Raw genomic sequence first — 23,281 nt, forward strand, 5'->3', positions numbered from 1 at the left:
TCTCAAAATGGTTTCTTATAACACAATTTCAGCTTTTTCCTATTCTGTTTTTCTGCTTGGAGTTGTAGCAGTCCCATTGCTGATAACTGATAGTTTGTATTCATGCTGTATATAGGTTTTTTCATTTTGTTAATGTTCTGTTGGGTAGATTTGGTTTCCATTTACCTAAGACAGGCGCTTAAAGAGAAACTGGTCCTAGAAAAAGAGTTTTTTTAATCAAGTCACAATTCTGGAATCTTCAGGTAGCATGTGTATTTGTGTGCTGATTCTAAATGTCATTTAATTTCATGTAAAATACGAGCTTGTGCTTTTAAATGTTATGCAAGTTTTTTGGAGAGAGCATTTAAGAAATTTTGTTGCAGGAAACTTGCTGTAATTCAAGTGATTGATTTGTCTTGACATCAGGGAATGCAATAAGGGTAAAATTATCATCCTGCCTGTCATAGGAGTTGAGTTATAAGGTTTTGAAGTTGCCGCTTCAGAAATGGAAAGAAAAGTTAGCATTCTTGTTTATGGAGTGGCAAACGTTCTAATACACGTTTAGGCTGTATTGCATTACAGTCAAGTCCACTTATAACAATACTGGTTATAACAATATATCGGATATAACTATGGTCAGTCATGGCACCATCAGCTTTGCCATGTGTTCTGTGGTAAAATAAACTGCTTATAGCAATGCCGTCAAGGCACATTATTGGTTATAACAATTGAATCTGGTAATTGAGCGTCAACAGTTATAGAAAAAAAAAGAAGGGAATGCTACAACCACACCAGCAAAACCATGCTTACAACACAAAAGCGCATGCATGTGGGGCCGACTAATGGACTAAGCTGGCGCAGCAATGCCACGAAAGCAAAAGAGGCAGGCGTCATCGCGTCACGAGAGCTGCTGCATTGCTGCATTGGCTACGCACGCCATGCGTATTCCCATCAGTCAGTGCAATGCGTGTGCGTGCAGCCAGCGCGGTTTTTCTCTTGTCAGCTGTCACCGCACCTTTAGTTCTGCATGCTTCTCGAATTTCCCATAAGAATCACTTCCGGAAAGCCGTCTTGATTCCTGTGACGCGGAGGTGTGCGAAACTCCCAGTGGCGCAGTGATGGCGGTGCTTTGGTCATCGGTGAACGGTGAACATTGTTCCGGTACCCTGAAGTTTGATTTAACGAGCTTTTACAGGCATTAGAACAATCAAACCACTCCGGATATTTACTGTCAATAAATGCCCGGAAGATTGTCATCTGTTCTTTTTTTTGGCACAACCCTGTTATAACAATTATTGGCTATAACAATGGTATTTCCATGGCTTTTGAATATTGTTATAAGTGGGCTTGACTGTATTTTACGATTTTTTTCACCTGTTCACTGTAGCGAAGTTTTACTGTACACACTTGTCTTTGGAACTTTTTTTTTTTATTTACAAGGTCGTCTATATATTGATGTATTTCTGTGCATGGCTGCTGTATTTGCTACCAAGCAGCTTCACATGAGTGCTTATGCAAGCCATCCCTTAAATATGAGCGCACGTCGGGAGCTCTTGCATGTGCCTTGTTCACGTATTGTTGGCTGGTGTACAGAAGGCATTCGTCTTGTGGTGCTCATCTTGTGGTGCTCGTCTGCGCAGGCCGAGGGAGGAGAGGACGGGGCCGTCGTGCCTGGTGCTGGCGCCGACTCGCGAGCTCGCCCAGCAGATCGAGCGCGAAGCCAAGAAGTACCACTACCGAGGGATCAAATGGTGCGTTGCTCTGGCCGGCTTTTTTATTTGGTGTTTGGTTTTAACCTTAGCTGTTAATGTGCTGCCAGTTTTGAATGATGCCGGACGAATGGTTGAATGCTTTTGGCTGTTCTGATTGCACTGTTCTGGTGCCTCTCATGGTCCACGCGCAGGTTTAGGATATTAAACCTCGCATAACACTGCCCCTGAGGGACGAGGGTGTTGTCAGCTTGGAGTTCAAGGGCCAGCTGCCTGCCGTGAAGCAAGTTCACTGCACTTAGCTTTTCTTTTTCTTTCTTTTTCTTCGCAGTTGCCAAATAGTGGTTGCTCTTCTGTTGCCTGACTAGGGGTGGTATTCTCCCGGTGTCGCCTTTTGCGACATGTCGCATTCGCTCTTCGCTGATTGGCTCGAGCCGCGGTGATGGCGGCATGACGTCATGGATCCGCCTTCCTGCTACGTTATCGTGACGTCACCCCAATTTACTACGCTTAGTCAAACAACGGAATGCGCTGAAGCGATTCGCGCGGGCGACGGGCTACGAAATTGATACTAGACGCCATGGATCCCACTCTCCTTGCCTGGTTTTTGAGTTGCGAAGAAGAGTGGCGTGTCCGCGGACATCGCGACCAGTTTGCCTTGGCCGACGAATCTATTCGGCGGCATTGCCGGCTGTCGAAGAGCACAGCACTGTGGCTACCGTCTGCTGAGCCCGACTGCCACTCGCCATGCGAACTTACCGTTTGCACCGTCGTAAGCAGACGACGAAGCAGAAGTTGCCCGCTGCGACGAGATGGCCTTGGCAGCGCTTGCGCTCGGATCTACATGACCCTTCAAGGCGTTTTAATGCACGTTAGTGCAACGAAACGGTGTCTGCACGAGCCAAAGAGGATTTAAAACAATGTGATGACTTTTACAAACCTACAACTGAACATTAGAGAGTTCTCGTGTTGCGGGCTTTGCGTAATTGCGTGCATAGCGGAATAGCTGGTCCAGAGTGCTCATTCACAGAACGCTAATGGGAAAATTAGCATACGAACGCAATCGGCAGTTGCGGCTTTTGCGCCCTTAGCGTGAAAACATGGCGGCGTCCTTCCAAGCGAGAGCCGCCCGCTTCATCCAATTCAGCAGTCCTTGCGATTCCGGTCGGCATGTTTACCAACAACTACTGCTGTTGTTGCTTTTCGCTATGGCTTACCTTGCTTCGACGATAAAGTTTAAGCTGCAATTCAGCCTAGTTTTTGAGATACGCTCTCCATTCTGGAGCGCGCAAGCCTAATGGGACCTCCAGCTACACTGCTACCGTCTGCAACTGCCCGAAACGCAGCCGAAACCTAGCACAACCGTCCGGAATGAAACAAAAATAGATTTGGAGCTTTTTCGCGGTGTTTTATAGACTTAAATGAAGTAAAGCGAGTTTGTATCAAACTTGCAAGTATTTTTTGAACATTAGACGTCATGTGATGGCAAATATTCTTGCTATCAAAGATACGAAGCTACTGCTGCTAGTGAATCAGCAGTGGTAAATTGTCGCTTCTCGGAGTGAATGAAAGCACCGCCGATGAAAGTGCCGGCGGCGTTTTGCGTTTCTGCGAGCAACTGTACGCACTTTTTTAGGCCCCGCCCTAATGCGACATGTCGCAAAAGGCGACACCGGGAGAATACCACCCCAGGATCTTTCATGCTCACTGCACCCTGTAGCATGGCAGTTTCCCTCATGTTTTTATCTAGACATTGTTCCCACATCCAAAGATGCCTTCGATATAATGGCAGCATGTTAAGCATTAAATTACCAAAATTGGTTTGGTTTATGGGGTTTAACGTCCCAAAGCGACTAAGGCTATGAGAGACGCCGCAGTGGAGGGCTCCGGAAATTTCGACCACCTGGTGTTCTTTAACGTGCACTGACATCGCACAGTACACGGGCCTCTAGAATTTTTCCTCCAAAGAAATTCTAGCCGCCGCGGCCGGGATCGAACCCGCGTCTTTTGGGTCAGCAGCCGAGCACCATAACCGCTGAGCCACCGCGGCGGCCACTAAATTACCAAAATTCATGATCATTGAAGGCGTTAAGGGGAGACATGGGGCTTTGGTGTCAAAGTACTTTTTTTTTTGGTATCTAGACTTAAATTTCTGTGAACAGTTGAGGCATGGGCATTTGTGAGCAACACTTTGTGCCACTGAAGTTATGGCGGACTCTCACTAATCGAAACTCACTTAATGTCCCGTCTGGTTTTTTCGAACTGTAGTTTTGCGCTTCGTAACTGTGCACGACGAGAGAAAGACGATTTATGTGCACGTTGTGCATGGTAGTTGCAATGAAAAGCTGTCTTATGACATGGGTGGCATTGTTCTTGCAGTGTATGCATCTATGGAGGTGGCAATCGGCGGGAGCAAATCCAGACGGTCAACCTTGGTGTGGAGATCGTCATTGCCACGCCAGGCCGCCTCAACGATCTGGTCATGAACAACATCATCGACCTCAATTACGTCACGTTCTTGGTTAGTTCCATGGCATTTCAAGCTCATGTTCATGCGAGCGCACTGCGTCTGGTCTTTCTGTGTGGACTGTTACGTTTCGGGCGAATCGACGAACGACGAGCAAGCGGCGACACCGAAGGTTGTCTGGAACGCCTTTATTCCAACTCGGCAGACGGGCAGGAAAGAGCGGCACAGCGCTCTGCCGTGGCCTTTATATAGAGCATCCCCGAACGCCGGCGCGCGTCCCACTCGGCTCGCCTGGAACGCCGGCACGCGTCCCACTCGGCTCGCCTGGAACGCCGGCACGCGTCCCACTCGGCTCGCCTGGAACGCCGGCACGCGTCCCACTCGGCTCGCCTGGAACGCCGGCACGCGTCCCACTCGGCTGGTCCAGAACGCCTGCGCGCGTCTCACTCCGCTGGCCCAGAACGCCTGCGCGCGTCTCACTCCGCTGGCCCAGAATGCCGGCGCGCGTCTCACTCGGCTCGCACAGAACGTAACAGGACCGACTAGGAATTAGTCCCTCCGTAAAGCAAGCGTCTTCTCTGAATTTAAACTTTGATATGTTCGGTCATGGTTTCAGTAATCTTCAGGTTCGAATTGGTGAGTTTCCACTGGGCAAACAGAATGTAGTGGCATGGCTGCTGGCGGCAGTTCAACTGCCTTGGTTAGCGTAGTTCTGGGCTAAGAAATTGAGCAGTAAATTGTGGTACTTCTATATTTCAGTTGTGACTGTATATTTCAGTTGCGACTGTAAATTGACTCTATGCGCTACACTATGAAGTTTAACAACAAAAAAAAAAAAAGCATGCCCATAATCTTTATTCACAGCCATGCGGCCACAGCTCGCTACTGACTGGCGATCACGATGTCCGCAATGTGCGGTCTGTGCACCGCCGCTCACTGCTTGCGGTGCATACCACACGATTAGCGATCGCAACTTCGGCAATGTGCGAGCTAGCCGCGCACCACAGCTTACTACTCGCAGTGCGTACCGCATGATTAGCGATTACGGCGTTGGTGACGTACAGCAGGCGCTTTGTGCTGTAGTGTCGCCGTAGACAGTTCGGAACATCCAAAATTCCGGACAGCCAGAGGATTTTACAAATTTGTATCACCGTGAAATTTGTGTTAACAGTGTTTGTATGGTTACGTGGCGGCCAGCCGAAGAATGAGGTGTGATGAACGATGGACAAGAGATGATTTAATGGCCGCTGGCCTAGCACGAGCGCTCCGTCCAGCCCCACTGCCAGCTTCGTCTTCTTCGTGACGTTATCACGGCCTATCCAAATGACCAAAGTCCGAAAAATTGGCTGGCCGCTGTAGTACTGCTCATGAGCGACTGTCGGAATTTTCTACAGTGCGTAAAACGCCGCACCTATATACTGCGGGCACTGATGGCTTTCATTTGCATGTGTGTGATGCTGCTGCTGCCAGGTCCTGGATGAGGCCGATCGCATGCTGGACATGGGATTTGAGCCGCAGATCAAGAAAGTGCTGCTGGACATCCGGCCGGACCGGCAGACGGTCATGACCAGCGCCACCTGGCCTGAGGGCGTGCGTCGACTCGGCCAGCAGTACATGACCAACCCCTTCCAGGTGTTCATCGGCTCCCTGGACCTGGCGGTGAGTTATCGCAGCAGCCGTCGTCTGTGGTTACACCGTGTACACTTGTGAGGGCTTGTGTATCCCAGCTTGGCAGTTGGTAATTTAAAAGAAATAGTCAGGAGAATTGCATTTCACGTGCATCATTTAGCCCAAATGGCGCCTGTTGCTGCGTTGTTTCATCATCATCATCATCAGCCTGGCTACGCCCACTGCAGGGCAAAGGCCTCTCCCATATCTCTCCAATCGACCCTGTCCTGTGCCAGCTGCGGCCACCGTATCCCCGCAAACTTCTTGATCTCATCCGCCCACCTAACTTTCTGCCTCTTCGTGCTACGCTTGCCTTCTCCTGGAATCCACTCTGTTACCCATAAGGACCAGCGGTTATCTTATTATAATCTTATTTTATCTTATTATTATAGTTGCTGCGTTGTTTACTTTTCCTATATGCTGGGTGTTCGCACCAAAAAAAGAACACATTCATTTCTTTATTCCCGCCATTCCCTCCAGTGGAAAAACCTAAGTCGGGTGCATTTTGCACTAGCGGTGCATTTCCCTGTGACAGAGTGCCTCTTGCACAGTGCCTGGTGTGCTTTGCATCAAAGCCACAGATAAAGGTGCTTTGAACCAGTGATCACTTATAATACGAGGCCTAATCCTGTTGCCAGTTTACTGTCACTTGCATTAAAATGGAGGCATGATTGATTTCCGCGATGCCCTCTGCAGCAAAGTGAGCTTAAGGGCACAGGGTAAGCCCTATACTTCCCATGCATTTTAGGCCATGTTGAGGTACATGTTTCTCGGCAACTAATAGGTGTACTCTGGATATATATATATCATTTTGTTCCAAATTTTACGCTCTTTTTACTGAACTAGAATAATTGAAATGCGTTGAAAATTTTATTTTTAATGAAATTTCTACCTCTAGTACATAAATTTCGGCTTTATTTTCACATTTGAAAATTCATAACGAAAAAACTACTGAGTGAAATTGCTTAATTCTAGTTCAGTAGTTGCCAACACTTATGTAGATGGTTGCAAAAAAAAATCAGCGGTCTGTCTTAAAAGACAATGGAAATAATGGTACCTTTATAAGAAAAAACACTGTTTTGAGATAATTGAGCCTAAAGTGAAAAAAGATGTGAAACAAAATTTTTTATTCGCAAAAACACATTCATAGCCATTGGTTTAATAGCATCTTACTTCGTAGTCACTGTCGCAGTCAATTTTTTGCGTTTGGGCTTGTCATTTTGCTTGCTGGGCCTTTTTTGTGAGCTGTCGTGTTACTCGGTCCGCAAAGTACATTCGCTTATGGTCAGCTTGCCTCAAGCACTAGATGGTGTTGCTCCCCGGGTTCAATCCACACGCTTTCAAAACGTTGATCCTTGCGATGCTACCATCATTAAATGCAATAACAGCGTCCAGTGATGCCATCCTTAGGGTATGAAGTCTAACAAACGCGCGCTTTGTCAGAATTTCGGTGAGCTCAACCCTTCCACCGCATTGTCTATACACACAACTCTGTGTAATTGCGGCACAAATGCCGTCCATGTCCATTAAGGCATATTCACTGCTGCTCTGTAGTACATCCTCTTCCTGGAAGCACACAGAAAATCTTAAAAGCTTTGATGTCGAGGAGCTGGCGCGTTTGGCGCTCGGCGTCACATTAGGTCGTGGGCATCCTTTTGATTTTTCACGATGAGTGTAACGGCTGCCGTGAAATTCACGCCTTCCGAAGGCCTTCTTTGCCCAAGGCATCTCATCTTATCAACAACAACCAACAACGGCACAAAGTACAATACTCATCCGAAGGGAAAACACTCGGACGCAGCTGCATGAAAGTTGCAGAAACGTGGAAAAGTACGCAGCGTCTCAGGATTATCTTGGCTAAAAAAAGACAGCTGAACAATAGTTGCCAAGCAATTTTTTATATGTAGCTGATTTCAGACAAGCTTTCAAATCAGGTGGTGGCATTTTTGGTTGAAAAAATTGGGGATAAACGCGGAGGGTATCCGGAAAGGGGGTGTGGCCGCTGACTACTTGGGTTCAAAAAAAGCGTTTTTCAGCCCGAAATATGGCTTTCTGAGGAAAGTGCAATCATGGAACATGTGTAGAAAGAATTTAGCTTCTGAAATTGCGAAAGAAAAAAAAAACTTTTTTTTTCTAATTTTACCTTACCCTGTGCCCTTAAGAGCGCGCCAAGTGAGAGCCGCCTCATACTGACCAGCTGCATCGTTGGCCGAACCGTCATTGCTTCAGTGGAATTCCGAATCCTAGTTTCTACATGTGCATGTCTCTGACTTAATTTTCACGAAAAATAACTTCGGGTGATTTGCCCCTTTGCCCTTTCGGGCGCTAAAGTCTCTCCGTGACTCTCAACGCTCTTCGCTTTTTTAAGTACTGCCAACATTTGAAGCACGCTGTCACCTTTCTTCCGCTTCTGCAAACGAATTACTTTTTTTGGTTCCGTTCTCCGCTTTTTGCCGGCAGTCGACGTCCCTTTTGTTTCTGCATATGTTTGTGCATCTGTGCCTTGGCCCGCCTCTGCGTAGCTTACTTCGGGTGTCGAGCAAATTTTGTGTTATCCTGCCGCTATGGAAACTTTAGTGCTCGCAGTTCGTGGATGCAGCACGATTGACATTCATTGTGTATAGTGTGAAATGGAAGAAAATTGCATAAAGGGTGCTGGATGGTATTGAATTTTTCTACAACAGTAGTGTGGCAGATAACATTGGCATGTTTTTTTCGTACCCTTGAATGTGTGTACTGCTTTGCATTGAATGTACGCATTTTTTTTTTCCAGGCTGTCCACACCGTCACGCAAACAATCATCATGTGTGACGAAACCGAAAAGCGGGAGCAGGTAAAGTGGCGTGCCCTTTGCTGGGTGCATTTTGCTTGGCTTCTTGCTGGAAATGTGATTTTACTGAATGGAGTTTTTTTTTGTTTGCTTTTCACAGCTAAAAGCCTTCCTGGACTCCATGCAGCCAGAAGACAAAGTGATTGTGTTCCTCGACAGAAAGGCCATGTGAGTGCCATGGCCGCTTTCCTTTCTGCCAGTCTTTGTGAACTCTGAACGTTCCTGTCAGATCGCACCGTGAATGTGCTGCCGTTGCTTTTATACCAGGGGACAAACATTCTTTTTGTGTCTGAGCAACTGTAGTGGTTTCCAAAGATGTGGGGTTGTCTCTCCCCTGTGTGCTAGCAGCAAACACGCCATCCGTGGCGCTGGTGTCACTGCGACGCGAGCACCCTCTCCTGTTAGTTAAGTACTAACACAACGGAGGAGGGTGCATTGCGGGGAAGCTAACCACAGGGAACGAGTTGAGGGTGCATTGCGGGAAAGCGAACCACAGGGGACGAGTGCATCCCCACAAAGAGTACTGAGGAGAAGGCTTCCATCCCTTATTGGATAACATGCGTGCAAAAAATATAAAGCATACTGATGCATGGTCCCTCAATATCCCCAAACTGAATTAGAACTGAAAACTGACGGATGTTGTCACTGTGCTGCACAGTGCGAGAACACAGGCATAGCTGTAACGCTGAGCTACATGTGTGGTGAAAAAGTCTCGGTTATGGGAAACGACATTGCTCACATAACATCCCCCGTCTCCTCTCCCATTCCTCTCCCCTCACACTCCTTCACTTTGTGGATGTCTATGCCAGCTTCATGAAACTTTACGGATCTGTGGGATGGTGGCATGCTCTGTGCGTTCTCAAGGTGACTGAAGTCGCCCGGAACCCTCCACTACGGCGTCCCTCATAGCCCGAGTCTCTTTGGGACGTTAAACCCCCATAAACCAAATGTTTTCTAGGTGACAAAAGCTCAGTTTTCATTGAAGGTAGCGTCTTTGTCAAAATGCAGATCTCTCTTGATAGAGACCAAGTTCAATTTGCCGTCATTCTCTCATAATCCTGGTGCCTAGCTGGCTGTGCTCAATTTTAGGCTTGTGTCCGTGCAGGGTGGACCACCTGTCGAGTGACTTCATCCTGGCAGGAGTCAACTGTGACTCCATACATGGGGGAAGGTGAGGCGCACAAAGCAATCTCTATGGTTGCCTCTTTTTTTTTTTTTCAGTGTGTTGTCGTGAGGTCTGTTGTGTTTTACCTGTGCGCTCTGTTCATAGCCATGTGTACAGCCTTATTATTTTATCATTTGCCACCTGGAGCAAGTTCGCCAGTGTATGGCAGCTTACACGCTAGGCTGTCGTGTTTTAAGATCCGCCGTTTTTGGCCATATGGCTGTGCTGTGGTGGATGTTAGGAAGTAATTACTTCCCCTTTCTATTCCTTTTTAATCACTCCTATTTGCGTATCTGGGACTTGAGACAGCATGCATAATAGGCACACACTGAACTCTGCATGCATGATTGCAAGCCAACCCCTTCCCCCCCCCCCCCCCCAAAAAAAAAATAAGGTGGGGAAAAAAAAAAAACAAAAAAGCATGCACATTCCACAACCCTATGCTTATTTTAACAAAGTTTTTTCTGAAGTACTAGTCCTCACTAGTGTCGCTGCCGTCGTAGCTGCTGCGGACCCACAGCACACACAATGACATCGCTTGGAACAGCTGCGCAAGCTGAATTCTGCACACAGTTTTCAGGGGTGCTCACTTTACACGTCTGTTTGGAAAACTTCGTCTCCAGCTGGAAATCTTCCCGACTTAGGCCCACGAAAACCTCGGCGCTTGGAGTCGCATACGATAATTTAGGCGCCCCACAGTTGCAACTGCTGCGCTTCTCGGCCACGTCGTATTTCCGGCCCGCCGCACGCTTGCCGCGTTCGAGAGCAAACTCCCAGCCGTGTAGCTATTCAGGTGCGTGCATATCGTGCTAAAAATTGCAATCCTCGGCGGCAGCACACGAAAGTCGCAACTGCGGTGAACTAACATGCTGCCACAACTCCTGTGCCTTTGACAGCCACAAAAAGCTGGAGCTAGTTCAGGTCCTGTGCAAGCCTGCTTGTCTCTCTTCCAGTTTACCTTGCTGCGACAGTATAGTCGTCGCTGCAAGAAAGTGCTCTCGCACTCATTTTGTGTGCGCACATGACCTTGCAGGGAGCAGTGCGACCGGGAGCAAGCTCTCGAAGACTTCCGGGACAGTAAAGTGCGGATACTGATCGCCACTGATGTTGCAGCGCGAGGGTTGGACATCAAGGATGTCACGTGAGTGAATGATGCTTGGTAGTCTAGCACCATGAGTGCAGTCACCTTATTTTGGAGATCCTTTTTGCTGCTAAACGTCGCAACATGGAGTGTTACCTTGACATAACTGTTGCACCACAGCCTATTCGATTGCTGATCAGTAGCCCATAGGAATTGCAGAAATCACCATCAGAACTTCTGTGCGCCCGCATTCAGTGTGCACATAAAGCAGGAGAAAGCTCATGTACAGCCTTTGTCAGAAGTTTGGAGCCCAGGGTGTTTGCTTCTGAAGCACACTGTCTGGTTCGTAAAGCATCTCCAGCGCTCCAAATTTGCTAAAGGTAAGAAGATTTCCGGTCCTGCCTCCTCCAATGGGTAGGACTACCACGAAAGTTACAGGAGTCCCACTGAGAGGCTTTGAAGCAAACCCCCTGGGCTCTAAACTTTCGACAAAGACTGTACCTCATGTACATTTTTTGTTTTGTTACTAGTGAGCAGGAAAGCTTCAAAAATTTTGCAGTAACCCCGGAACTATGTTTCACTAAATTTTAGTGCATGTAGGATATTCTTCGCTGCACTTTGTTGCCCACATTGTTAAGTTTGTGATGTGGCTGATGGTGTGATGTAACCCTCTCTTTATATTGACTGCAGGCACATATTCAATTATGATTTCCCTCGGAACGTCGAAGAATACGTTCATCGAGTGGGCCGCACGGGCCGAGCAGGGTAAGAGTCTTCCTTCTATATTTTTTTCCTCAGATGTGTCGTGTGCTGTCTTGGTCGCCTCTCGGGGACCGTGCTCACTCAGTCTTGTATCTGTAACAAGTCAAGCACACCTATCGGGGGTCAGTGTCGACTTGAGCGAGCGCTGAATTACCTCAAGTTAGCTCTGCAAAATAATTTGAACGAAGCTACGAGACTGTTTTTTTTTTGACACCGCGTTATAAAAAGTTCCTCCTCTGAAAAAGCTTTCAAGATTTCGTAGAAAAATGTGTGAAATGTGGTGCTCCTTAATGCGCAAGGAATTTCACGGCTTTTTTTTAATTGTTTTGCGGGCCTTTCTCAAGGTCCATATCTGCAGCATATTTGCAAAGAGCGAAATGCCTTCACAGTTTTGAGGGCTTACATTTGCCTGTCGTGATTTCTAGAATGTTGAAAGTTGCACCTCACCGTGATGCTAGGGATTTGCCTTCCTGTGACTTTCTTCATGGCTCATTGAAAGTGGTTAGTGTTATGGCTAACCAGGGGCTGAATTCACGAAGCTAATAGCAGCTTCTGACTGCTCAGTGCTGGTCTTGGGCATTTTATTATTCTCTGTTATGACTGGCCAGTTTGGAGGCAATGGCTAGTCACTTGTTTAAAGCGTTGGGTGGCTTTGTGAGTTGGTCATTTTGCTTTTTCTGTGTTTCCCGCCTGCTTTCACTCATAGGGTTGCTCTGTGACTGTGATTGCGTTTTAAAGGTGCACTGAAGAGGAATCTGAACTTGTCTTTTTGCCGCGGGAACTCGATCTACACGTTCCCAGCATTCTTAGAAACTGCGACTTATTGCCCTGTATGGCCGATTTCCCAAATTAAATCGAATTAACGGCCGGCTCCCGCCCTTTTTTTTTTTAAATTCTGCCTCGTACGGTGGGCGGAGTCGACCAACGCGTGGAGTGCCTTTCACCCAGTCCCGTGGCGGCTTGCCGCTCTGCCATCGGCGGAGTAATACGTAGTAGTCCGTAGTAGCAAATAGTCCGCGCGTATTTTTATTTCTGCGGGCTTATTTTGCGGCTATATTATCTGCGAATGAAACTGTTTATTCATGGAAACCTAAAAAACAAAATAAAGCTAAAGAGAAGCCTCCACGGAGCTGGCTGAAAGGAACTTCACGCGTTGGTCGACTCCGCCCATCGTACGAGGCAGAATTTAAAAAAAAGGGCGGGAGCCGGACGTTAATTTGATTTAATTAGGGAAATCGGCCATAGAGGGCAATAAGTTGCAGTTTCTAAGAATGCTAGGAACGTGTAGATAGAGTTCCCGCGGCAAAAAGACATGTTCAGAATCCTCTTCAGTGCACCTTTAACAAAGCTGGCCAATGGTTGTTGCCGGGTAAAACTGTCATAGGAGAAGATAAGCACTTTTCAGTTGAAGATGAGCACCTGGAGGTGTTGCTACTTCAGCAGATCTTTCTTAATAGAATGGAACACCAGGCCATTGAGTGGAGCAGAGACATAGAAATTCCAGCTGCCAGCTTTGTTCTTGAAGGGCTGGAAGATCACTTCTAATCATGGAATGTTGTCTATAAGGTTCGAACATTCCGCGCCGCAGTCCTAAATGAGGCCCGAGCTTCACTGCACTGCTTCCAACTAATGTCCTACGTTGTAGAAGGCGTCAGTGCGGAGAAAAACTTTCCACCAATGAAGGATGATTCTGAATCCTGAAGTGAAATAAACATGTTATATCAAGAAATATTTTGATCTGTTCAAATTTCTGAAGTTGCGGCATATATGGGTTAACCCTTTGAAGGCTTTTGCCGTATATGTACGGCGGCGGTTTTCTGTCCCGCAAGGTCTTTGTCGTACGGGTACAGTTTCGATCTTCCGTTTGAAATTTTGCGCCAAAAGAACAATGCGTGCTCACTGGGGGGTGCTGCCACCTCTTAGGACTTACAAGAAGTGTTTGAATTTTGTGCTGCCTTCTTACGGAGATAAGCAGAACTTATGTCTGGCTTTAGCGCGGCGGTACAGACTGCGGCAACACCCCTTTTGTAGTTTTGGTTTCGCCGCGTGAGCGCAACGGAGTCGCGCGAAACGTGTTTTCTCTTTGTGGGCACTGTTTTGCAGAGGCGGCGAAAGTTGATTTCTATCTTTATTGGTGCTGCTCTTAGCTTGCTTATGACTGTTGCTATTCTATTCTATTGAACATTTTCCAGTTGTGAGTGATGCTGTCACCAAAGTACTGTTCCTAATTTTTTTTTTACTATTTATTCTCGATTATATACATTTTGTAGATTCAAGATCCGCAATAAAGTAATTTGACCACCTGGGAAAGTTTTCTTCAAAATAATTCGACCCTCAAAGGGTTAAAGTACTCTAGTGTACTTCAAGTGTTTTGTATTGATTTTTTGCCTGTTGTTGATGGCAGGCATGAGCTGGTGCAGTTACTGAGGTGAAATGCTTGCTTCCTTTTGCTGTTCATGCAGGCGCCGTGGTGAGTCGATCACCCTGGTTACTCGTGAGAACTGGAGACAGGCTCGCGAGCTGATCAGCATCCTGGAAGAGGCCAACCAGGAGGTTCCTCAGGAGCTGTATTCCATGGCTGAACGGTTCGATGCCTGGAAGAAGCGCCGCGATGACGAGGAGCGTGCCTTTGGCATCGACCGTGGCAGCCGAGGCGGCGGCGGTTTCCGGAGAGGTGGCGGCGGCGGCGGTTGGGGTGGGGGAGGCAACCGTAGCCGGTGGTGAAGGGCTGGCCTGTTCACCATGCTCATTTTCATAAGCCTCACACGGACCGTCACAAATTTCATTAAATTATATAGTACCTCATTTAGGTCAAGAGTGCAGTATCATGCAAACTCGATTTTGATTGAACTGTGCTGTCAATTTGTTTTACTTTGTGATGATGGTGCCCAGAGCCGATTTTGTAGAGTTGCAATTCTTGTTTTTTGATATATATAAGTAATCGAAGGGGTGCTTCAATAGTTTATTTGCTGGCAACTTTTTCTTATTGTCTAGCTTGATGTGCAGTTTCGAACTTATGAGGGTTACAGATGTTTAAACGCTTTGGTTTGAGTTAAATTCAATGATCGCTCCAATAGTTCACTTTCGACCTTTTGATTCCTAGTCTTTGACTGAGGCTTAGCAAAGTGTGTCCGACTGTCCATCTGCATATTGCAGGCTGTAAATATAAAGCACAGATTTGTGCACCTTTTGTGATAATCGTGTGTGTGCATTTGTTACTTGACTTGCAAGGAGCTCCACCCAGACTTAGTCTGTTTGCCATTCACTGTGGTGACCCCGCCGCGGTGGCTCAGTGGTTACGGCGCTCGGCTGCTGGCCCGAAAGACGCGGGTTCGATCCCGGCCGCGGCGGCTGAATTTCTTGAAGGCGAAATTCTTGAGGCCCGTGTGCTGTGTGATGTCAGTGCACGTTAAAGAACCCCAGGTGGTCGAAATTTCCGGAGCCCTTCACTACGGCGTCTCTCATAGCCTCAGTCGCTTTGGGACGTTAAACCCCAATAAACCAAACCAAACCATTCGCTGTGGTGAGCTAGGTCGTTCCTTAGTCGAGCAGGCATCTGGTCCTCTGCAGATGAAAATGCAATGATGCATTGTGGGTTTTTCGGCCTAGCCCAGCTAGGCCAGGATGTACGTAGCGAAAGCAGTTTCGTCTACCGACATTTCGGCAGAGACACGCGGCTTAGTGGCGTCTCTTTGCGAGACGTTCCTGTCGTTCTTCGGACGTCTTGGCCGCCCGATTAATTAGCCTTTCTCACCTTGTTTTCACGTGGCGCAGAAGCTGTGCGCGGTGCGCCACCTGCGCCATCTGCTGGGCCAGTGCCGTACATTGTGAGGGGAGTTTTCAGTGGGTGCCGCATGATGGCGCTTCTACTACACGCCAAGCATGGAGGAAATTTACCGGAAACGGAGGAAATTTGGTACTTGCTTGTTTGCAGCATCTATGCTCATGATTACTCATGATTACACATGCTCATGATTACTCATGTACGCCTTAATACATATCTCGAAGATGTGTTCTTAAGGACTGTGCATTCACTAGACGCGCCTTTATACAGCTTCAAACGTCGAAGTGTCGTGGCAGAGTGGCAGTGTCCCTGTCTCGCACGCCAGCGGCCTGGGTTCGATTTCCACCTAGACCACAATTTTCTTTTCTTTTCTTATGATTGACAGCCTGAGTGGCACCATGGTTGCCTTGGTAACAGCGTATGTGCAGTAGTGGCCTTTGGCAGGCACCGCGAGACGCGCTCCTGCTAGCCTGTGTAGCTTTCGCTACAAAAGGTCAGTATTCTTGGCATACAAAGCGTAGTTTGCTGGCTGTTGAGTACGAGTTACACGCAGTTGAAAATTAAACAAGTAGGAATGCCAGCGGTGTGATCCAACGATGGTGATGTTGGATAAACGGTGTACTAGTTGCGCGATTTGATGTACTCTGCCACTAGCTTGCACGCCTCTGCAGACTGGGGAGCACCACTTCCTCGCTGCCTGCTAGAAAGCACAGTTTGTTCACTGTTTTCAGCCACTTAATTAAGGTGGTTGGTTAAGTGTGTTTATCAAATGCATATAGGACACTGATGCAAAACTGTACATGGGCATCACAAACAAGTACATATAATATTCTCGCTACAGCTACGATTAAGCGACAGTTTCATCTCAAACAAACAACATGCAGATCATATGATTCCCTGCCCTATTGCTCAAACCAGCGAGACAGCCCAATAATGCTGCGTTTCTATCTGCTGGCTGTCTTATTTCGCTTTCATTTTTTAATGACAATAGCAATTCTGCATGTACTACCATTTTTATGTTAAATGCTGCTAAATAAGCTGTTCATGCTGTAAAAAACACCAAGGTGGATTCTAAGTGCCTTTGACCACACGGAATGGCCTCATTCAAAACCGTAAAGTCGGTGATTCATTCGTCGAAAATATTTGCCGAAAAAAAAAAAAAATTCGAGACGCGTTCTGAAATAAACACCGAAAAGAGTCCGCCGCATTCTCAAGATTCCAACGTATCCATATTCACCTGCGTAATTAACCCACTTTTCGGAGCAAGTTGAAGGAAATTTGCAGGGACGGTTCATTCCATGGGGGGTAAAAAAAAAGATTTTTTAGCAAGCACCAAAGTTTCGCATCTTGCATCTGCTGCCCGTTTGACGGTTCGCCCGGCCATCAACAAAAGTATGTGGTCGTTATCGTTCGTGCCCTCTGTGTTTAGCATCCGTCACTTCGGTGTTTGCTGCATCACCTGACCAATATGTACGTTAGATGACTGTGACAGCCAGTCCTGGCGAGATGAAGTGAGCATGCTGCACATCAGCCCTGAATGTCCGGAGCACTTTTTTTTACGGGTTTATTAAGAAAATGCATATTTAACCCTTTCAGGCGCCCTGTACAGTCGCGGGTAAAAAAAGATTAGCACACATGACGGAACACCACAGCGCCGGAATGACAACGCGTGGCGCTGCGGGTGTCGAAGACGCTGATAACGAGAGTGCCGGGCCGCTCCCATTCTACAGTATTAGGGGGCGTTCTGCGGCCTGCCACGGACAGCAGAATTACTGGCTAAAAGCAGCGCTATCATCTATTGTTCCCGCGAGTTAACTTTTGAAAAACCATCTCGGACATACAAAAGAAAAACTAGTAAAAAAAGCCATCTTTGTTCATGATAACCGAGCCAAAATAAATGCCGCAAGCACAGTCACGTAAGGTCGGCACTTCAGTGCTCGGGCGGTGCATGCTTGATAAAGCTTACTTCCTGCCGTCCCCTCCTAGGCTGCAAAAATGGAAACGGCCCGTTAGGCAGGTCTGTGTACCGCAGCGCCGCGTGGTGAGATATACGAATTCTGATCGCCAGTGATCTGTGCTAATAATTTTTGCTCGCGACTGTACACAATTGTGTATACAGCAAACTCGCAGCTTTTTCTGAGAGACGTGCAACTAGCAGTGATTTCATTGTTACAGTCGAATTGAGCACCCTTCTTGTCGCAAATAAGTTGGTTTTTTGTGCCGTGTAGCGAACGCAGTAAATAATTTCACACAACAGTGAGCTAGGTAGCACTTTATCCACCATTTTTGTGCAGATGGATTTTGTTGCAAGTGAAAACGTTGATTGTTTTTGTGCATCTTCGAAACACAAAATGATCCCATGATTCCTAGGGTGTTACCTGAGACACGAGAACATTTCGATGTTACTGTTTCTAACAAACCTGACACTTGGTACGGAATTCTCCACTTCGTTGTAAAAACTTACCCGCTGGTCTTTCACGCTCAAAAATGAAAAAAAAACTACCCTTTCTTGAGGCCTAGATATACTACTGATCTCAATAAAACAAAAAATGGGGCCTGAAAGGGTTAAAGGGATGCTGAAAGGTTCCCAGAAAAATTGAGTGGAGAGATGCACTTTACAGTTTTCCACCCTTGGAATTCGAAATTAGGCAAAGGAAAGCGCAATTCTATTTTATTTTGGCGAGAAGTGCAGCACCAGCCTCGGGAGAGCTCGCGCGCCTCGTTGCCGCCTGTGATTGGTTGGGCGCCTCGTGACGTCAACAATGGCGCTGGCTCGGTCGGCTCGGCCGCCGTCGCTGCGCATGAACCGCGGCGCTCGGCGGTTCGAGGTTGTTATTTTGCTTCTTGTACGACGATGGAACTCATCGAAGATTACCCGGAGTATCTTGGCGTCATCCCCTACATGTTAGGACCGATTGCAAAGAGCAAACCTCTCCAAGAAAGAAACAATGGTGGCGCAAGCCGTGATTTTGACTCGAACGAAAGCGAAGTGTCAGCATCTCCACGTGTTGGAAATGACTTTGCTAAGTGTACTTTTCTTGCCAAACTGCATTCAGAGATGCAATGGATGAATTTTGAGGCGAGCAAATGCAGTATAGCGCTGCCCGACGTAATTTTCCTAATACAATGTAAGCGGGATGCGATCGTCGGCATTTTTGTCTTGCCGCTTGTCAGTGCTGCCGCAAATCTGCTTGTAACCCACACAGATCATTGGCATGCGCAAGAAGTTATCAGGCTCTTTTTTTTTGCACGCAAATTTTATGCTTGCACCACTTCATAGTAGCTGCATGCCGGCTCGATTCGTAACATACAAGTTCGCAGCGCTTTGCGACAAAACTCGTCTAGGTGACAACGTGCGCCTTCCGTTTTGCGTGCCAAGATGGGAGCTAGCAGTAAATTAAAATCCTTCTTTAGGCGAGTTGGTTCATGCTACAAGTCCTTGTAAGAATACTTTCATCCGTTTGCGCTGCCTTTATCGTGCTTGTTCTCAGATCTAGCGGCAAGTGATTTTTTCACTAACTAGGTGGACTCGTGCTGCAACCAAGCAGGACGAATCGCAAGGCTGGCTGTAGCACACTTGGCGCACAATTATATAATATTATTATTAATGTATGAAGCCATGTGGCAGTCGGCAATTTTTTACGACTACATGCGTCATTAGAAATGTATTCCTGGCAGTTGAGTGATGTCATAGTAAACACTCTACTTCGAAAACAGGTGTTCCTGCGTCCGCTGCATTCCAGAGGGGAATGAAGACTACTGGTGCTGCCAAGAAATTAATGAAATTATAAGAAAACAGACGGTATTGCACCGGGTTTCAGTCGAGCTGACTGTTGACAGGCCCAGTGAATGCATTGTCGACAGGCTCTGGTGATAGTTCTAATCACGAAAGTGACTAGAGCATAGCACTGTTGCACTGTTGCCTTTGACGGCTTGAAATCCCTTCGATTCACAGCAGCGACTCACTTCGCGGAGAGCTTATTTTGAGAGAAATAATGAAAGACCACATCGTCGCGGCCGCGGATGTTCGTGCAGCCGAGGGCTGCGCAGAACGCCGGCATGATGGGTCCACAGCTTCATTCGATGCTGCACAACTTTCTGTACCTCACCAAAAAACATAAAAACGCACAAATACAGAAACACGCGGCAGCTCGAAGCAGCTTATGATGGCACGCACGCAGAAACAAGCACGGCCGCGGAGCCTGTGAAGCGATGGATCACCGGTGTTTACGTCACCACTCCGCGGTTTCCGGTTTTGGCTCGCATCGTCAGGGTCATCAGCAGCGCTCGGCGGACCGCAGGGGGCGGAGCTACCGCTTAATTTTAAACGGCGATTACGTCGCTCCTAAGTTATGAATCAAAAAATTTCACCCGCATGATTTATAAAGTTCCCACATCCACACGTGAGCATCTTAATGAATTCGAAAACTCTTCAGCTTCCCTTTAAGTGTTAGCTGTGGTGTGGGAGGGATTACGCATTTTCGCGCCTGATTTCGAGCTCGCCAAGTCGCGTGTGGGTCTGAAAGTCCTGCTTCCTCCGTAGCATTACTGTGTAGAGGCTGTTTTATAGTGTTCTGATTAAAGTCAAAGGCATTCAGCGTCTTGGCGTGCGCCACACACGCAGGAGCTGCGATCAAAAGATAACCGCGCAGCATCTGGGCGCCCTGGAATTTTGGATATTTTTTATGCACTAGCAGAAAACACATCTTGATTAGCATGCTTAGGTTCTGCATATCCGTATGAAACGCCCTTCAGGATTGCAAGCCAACTTTGCGCGTTACACACTATGATTTAGACACTGCTGCTGACGAAGCAGTCATCGTGGTCTACAGAAGAGTCATCACATGGTGAAAACCGATTATACAGCGTGGGAACCGGCGAAACGCGAAGAAATTGTTAATTACTGTGATCGCCACAACATGGTCGCCACAACCCTGCCACAAACAAGTTGTGGCGTGGCTTTGCCGATCGCGTTGTCGGACAATTTTGCATGGCACCACACCCGTCAGGACGAAGCAGCAGCGAGGTAGAGCTTACGCCTTGGCGAACCGACAGCAGGCGAAAGTTGAGAAGCGGCAAACATCTTTTACAGTGGCGTCTTAGCCATTATTAGCCGCGCAGAAGGCATCTCACAGGAGAACGAGGTTTCATTTGAAGTTGACGTTGATCTCCTAGTCGCCGTCCAGGGCTAGAAAAAGCCGAGACAAAGAAACAAAACCAAGATGCCAAGGAAACGAGTGGACAAATGTGTGTGGACTGAAAACGCCCACAAGGTGCGTTACTGGCAGTAGAGCGCGCACACACACATACAAAGATGACAGAAATGTCTTCTAATCTCCCCGTAATAGGTAAGCCATTACAGGGCCACATCACTCAGCCTCAGGTACTGCACCATGATACGCCAGCAGTCTGCATTGAGTCCATCCAGCTGTATGCTGCTGTTGCCCTCGCAAACAACCGCCACGCATGTGATACGAGCGAAGACCACGTATATAGTTGTGCTGCAGATTCACGTCTACGGACACCTGGAGTACAGATTTTACGGGTAGCACCACCAGGTGTACCCACAACGATGCCGCACCACACTATTCCTCGAACGCAGTTGCGCACTGTTGTTCGGCAGACCTTGCTGGCTCTCCATCGATGCTCGGCACGAACTGTGCTGCCTTGTTGAGCAGGCCCTGGTTGTGTTCCTTCGCATCGTCCATGGCTGCATAAGCCTGCACCACGTCTTTCCAGGCAGAACACCTGACACTTATCCTTGACAGGAAGACATTCGTGGTCGCCATCTTGTGAAGCACACCGAGGACTGCGTTCGACGTGTTTGCAATGCTCAAGATGTGCAGCTCAACCAGGCTTCTCTTGCAGTGGGAAACCAGGACAGACAGCGGCTCAGCAGTCTTGAAGGTCAGTCGAGTGATGACCAGCGAAAGCTTCCTCATGTTGGGTAAAGTGCCAGGGCGTCAAAGACCTTGTTCAAAAGTGGGGCAGTGTCCGTTTTCATGATAAGACTCCAGCCTGAGCAGCTCAAGGATGGGATTTCCTTGCTGTGTAATAAGCGACCTGCTGCTGATTTTTGACAGAACGAGGCTCCTCGGGGTGGTGTTGACAGGAAGTGCCGCGCACAACCTTCTGAGGATTTCTGTTTATGCATGTTGAGACGCTCCAAAGTGCCGTTCACAGATAGTGTTTTGGCAATATATACTTCGCTCCTCTGATATCAAAACTGCGTTCAGCAGCGAATATATGCTTGCACTGAGCGATGCCCCAGCCAAGAACGGTGCCAGTGCCTATGCCATTGTGCCATCAATGGATGTTTCTTCAAGTGCCAGATGCTAAGTGCTGGAATGCCTCGTAATGCAGCAAATAGATCAAACAACGGAGGCACTCTCTCCCTCCACTTCTGAATCGATCTGCTGCTCCAGAAGACGCCTGCCATGGAGTCGCAGGTGGAAGACGTTTTGCTGTTCTGGAGGGTTGTCTTCCAGTCGCTTACACGAGACTAATGCCAGGAGCAGGACGCCGGCGGGTTCTAGAGACAGTTTGTTTCCGACCAATTTGACGCTGTGGAGAGTCGATGCGTTTCCCCTGAGAACTTCAGCCACTTTGGGTGCAAGAGCGTCGCTGACATGGATGTTGATGAGGTATTATAGGCTGTGCAGGTACTGCGGTGGTCCAAGGGCTTGGAGATAACCGTTCCCAGTCTGAAGTCCGCGGCGGGGATGCAGTACGATGCGTTTCAGGTTTGGCGCTGGTCCACTGACAGTAGGAGACATGGAGAGCCGGTCGATGTGGACTCGGTCGTACACCCGGACTTCGTGGATGCCACGGTGTTGTCTAGGCAGCCAAGATGAGGAACGCACCATCGTTCACAGTGCTGCAACCACCGTATCTGGCCCCGTAATCGTCCCTGTCGTCATATTAGCGCAGGCAGAGTAACTCTGTCAAGACCAGCCGCGTAGCTCGCAATGCCCTGTTCTATGAATCTAGCTGGTCGATGAACCAGCATCCTAGAAACGCGTCTACCGAGCAGGAGCGCACGGTGGTATGGCCCCGTAGCAAACGCGCCAGGCTCCTGCACCAAGGGTAGTGGCGCTCGTCGTCGCTCATGCTGGCGTCCGAGGTTCAACTAGTCCGAAAAAGTTCTTTTGGTGCCGTAGTATCGGAGGAAGAAGGCCTGTTTCCGCACGAGGCTTTGGTACTCATGCTGCCGTGCTCTAGGCGTGGGTGGTCGTTCCGGGAGCACGGTCCTTGCTTTTTGCCCTGATCTCGTCGGCACCGGTTCCGCTGATAGCATACGATGTGATCTACCGGGGGCCTGCTCCGAAGGCAGATCCGGCAGAGCATTCAGAAAAGCAGCCGAGCGAGAGCGCACGAGAGCCAGCAATGCCAATGGGTCCTGGCAGTCCTGGTATAGTGCCTAGAATACCAGTATATTCTAGGCACTATAGTCCTGGCTTCTTCTTCTAAGTAGATTATGATGGTTAGTTGGTTTGTTTGTTGAAGTCAACAAATCTGAATTCCTTTTTATTTATTTACTTATTGCTATAGTTTTTATTACGGCTATTATAATTTTTATTGATTTTTATTTCATTTTTTTACGTTTTAAGTTCCTGTCAGTCGCCGCCTGTCTCTTGGCCAATACCCCGCCGTGGATACGCGCCATTATCTTCTTGAGGACAACAACAAAATTACGAGGAACTTTAGCGGCTAAACTGGTGACAAGCGAAAGCCTGAGTGCTGCATTCTGTTAATCTTTGCCTTTAGGAGTGGAACGCGACTGCGTGTTGTAACGCTGCTAGGAAGTCCATGGAACGCCACCACCCGTTCGGCGCA

General features: G+C 47.9%; 1 protein-coding gene across 3 annotated transcripts in view; it reads left to right on the top strand.

Annotated features, from left to right (window-relative positions):
• Positions 1 to 14,859, top strand: part of LOC149327874 (putative ATP-dependent RNA helicase DDX43) — a 43,844-nt gene extending 28,985 nt beyond the window's left edge. For all 3 annotated transcript variants that reach the window (XM_089563212.1, XM_089563215.1, XM_089563214.1), the window contains 9 exons: positions 1,620 to 1,730; positions 4,068 to 4,209; positions 5,626 to 5,814; positions 8,597 to 8,656; positions 8,754 to 8,821; positions 9,759 to 9,824; positions 10,852 to 10,959; positions 11,590 to 11,664; positions 14,124 to 14,859. In XM_089563212.1, coding sequence (XP_089419338.1) covers positions 1,620 to 1,730; positions 4,068 to 4,209; positions 5,626 to 5,814; positions 8,597 to 8,656; positions 8,754 to 8,821; positions 9,759 to 9,824; positions 10,852 to 10,959; positions 11,590 to 11,664; positions 14,124 to 14,385 — 1,081 coding nt within the window. In that variant the 3' untranslated portion in view covers positions 14,386 to 14,859. The remainder of the gene's footprint in view (positions 1 to 1,619; positions 1,731 to 4,067; positions 4,210 to 5,625; positions 5,815 to 8,596; positions 8,657 to 8,753; positions 8,822 to 9,758; positions 9,825 to 10,851; positions 10,960 to 11,589; positions 11,665 to 14,123) is intronic.
• The last annotated feature ends 8,422 nt before the right edge of the window (positions 14,860 to 23,281 follow it).

This window comes from Amblyomma mixtum, chromosome 10 (genome assembly GCF_055824585.1).
Source record: "Amblyomma mixtum isolate Tamu chromosome 10, ASM5582458v1, whole genome shotgun sequence".
Taxonomy (NCBI): domain Eukaryota; kingdom Metazoa; phylum Arthropoda; class Arachnida; order Ixodida; family Ixodidae; genus Amblyomma; species Amblyomma mixtum.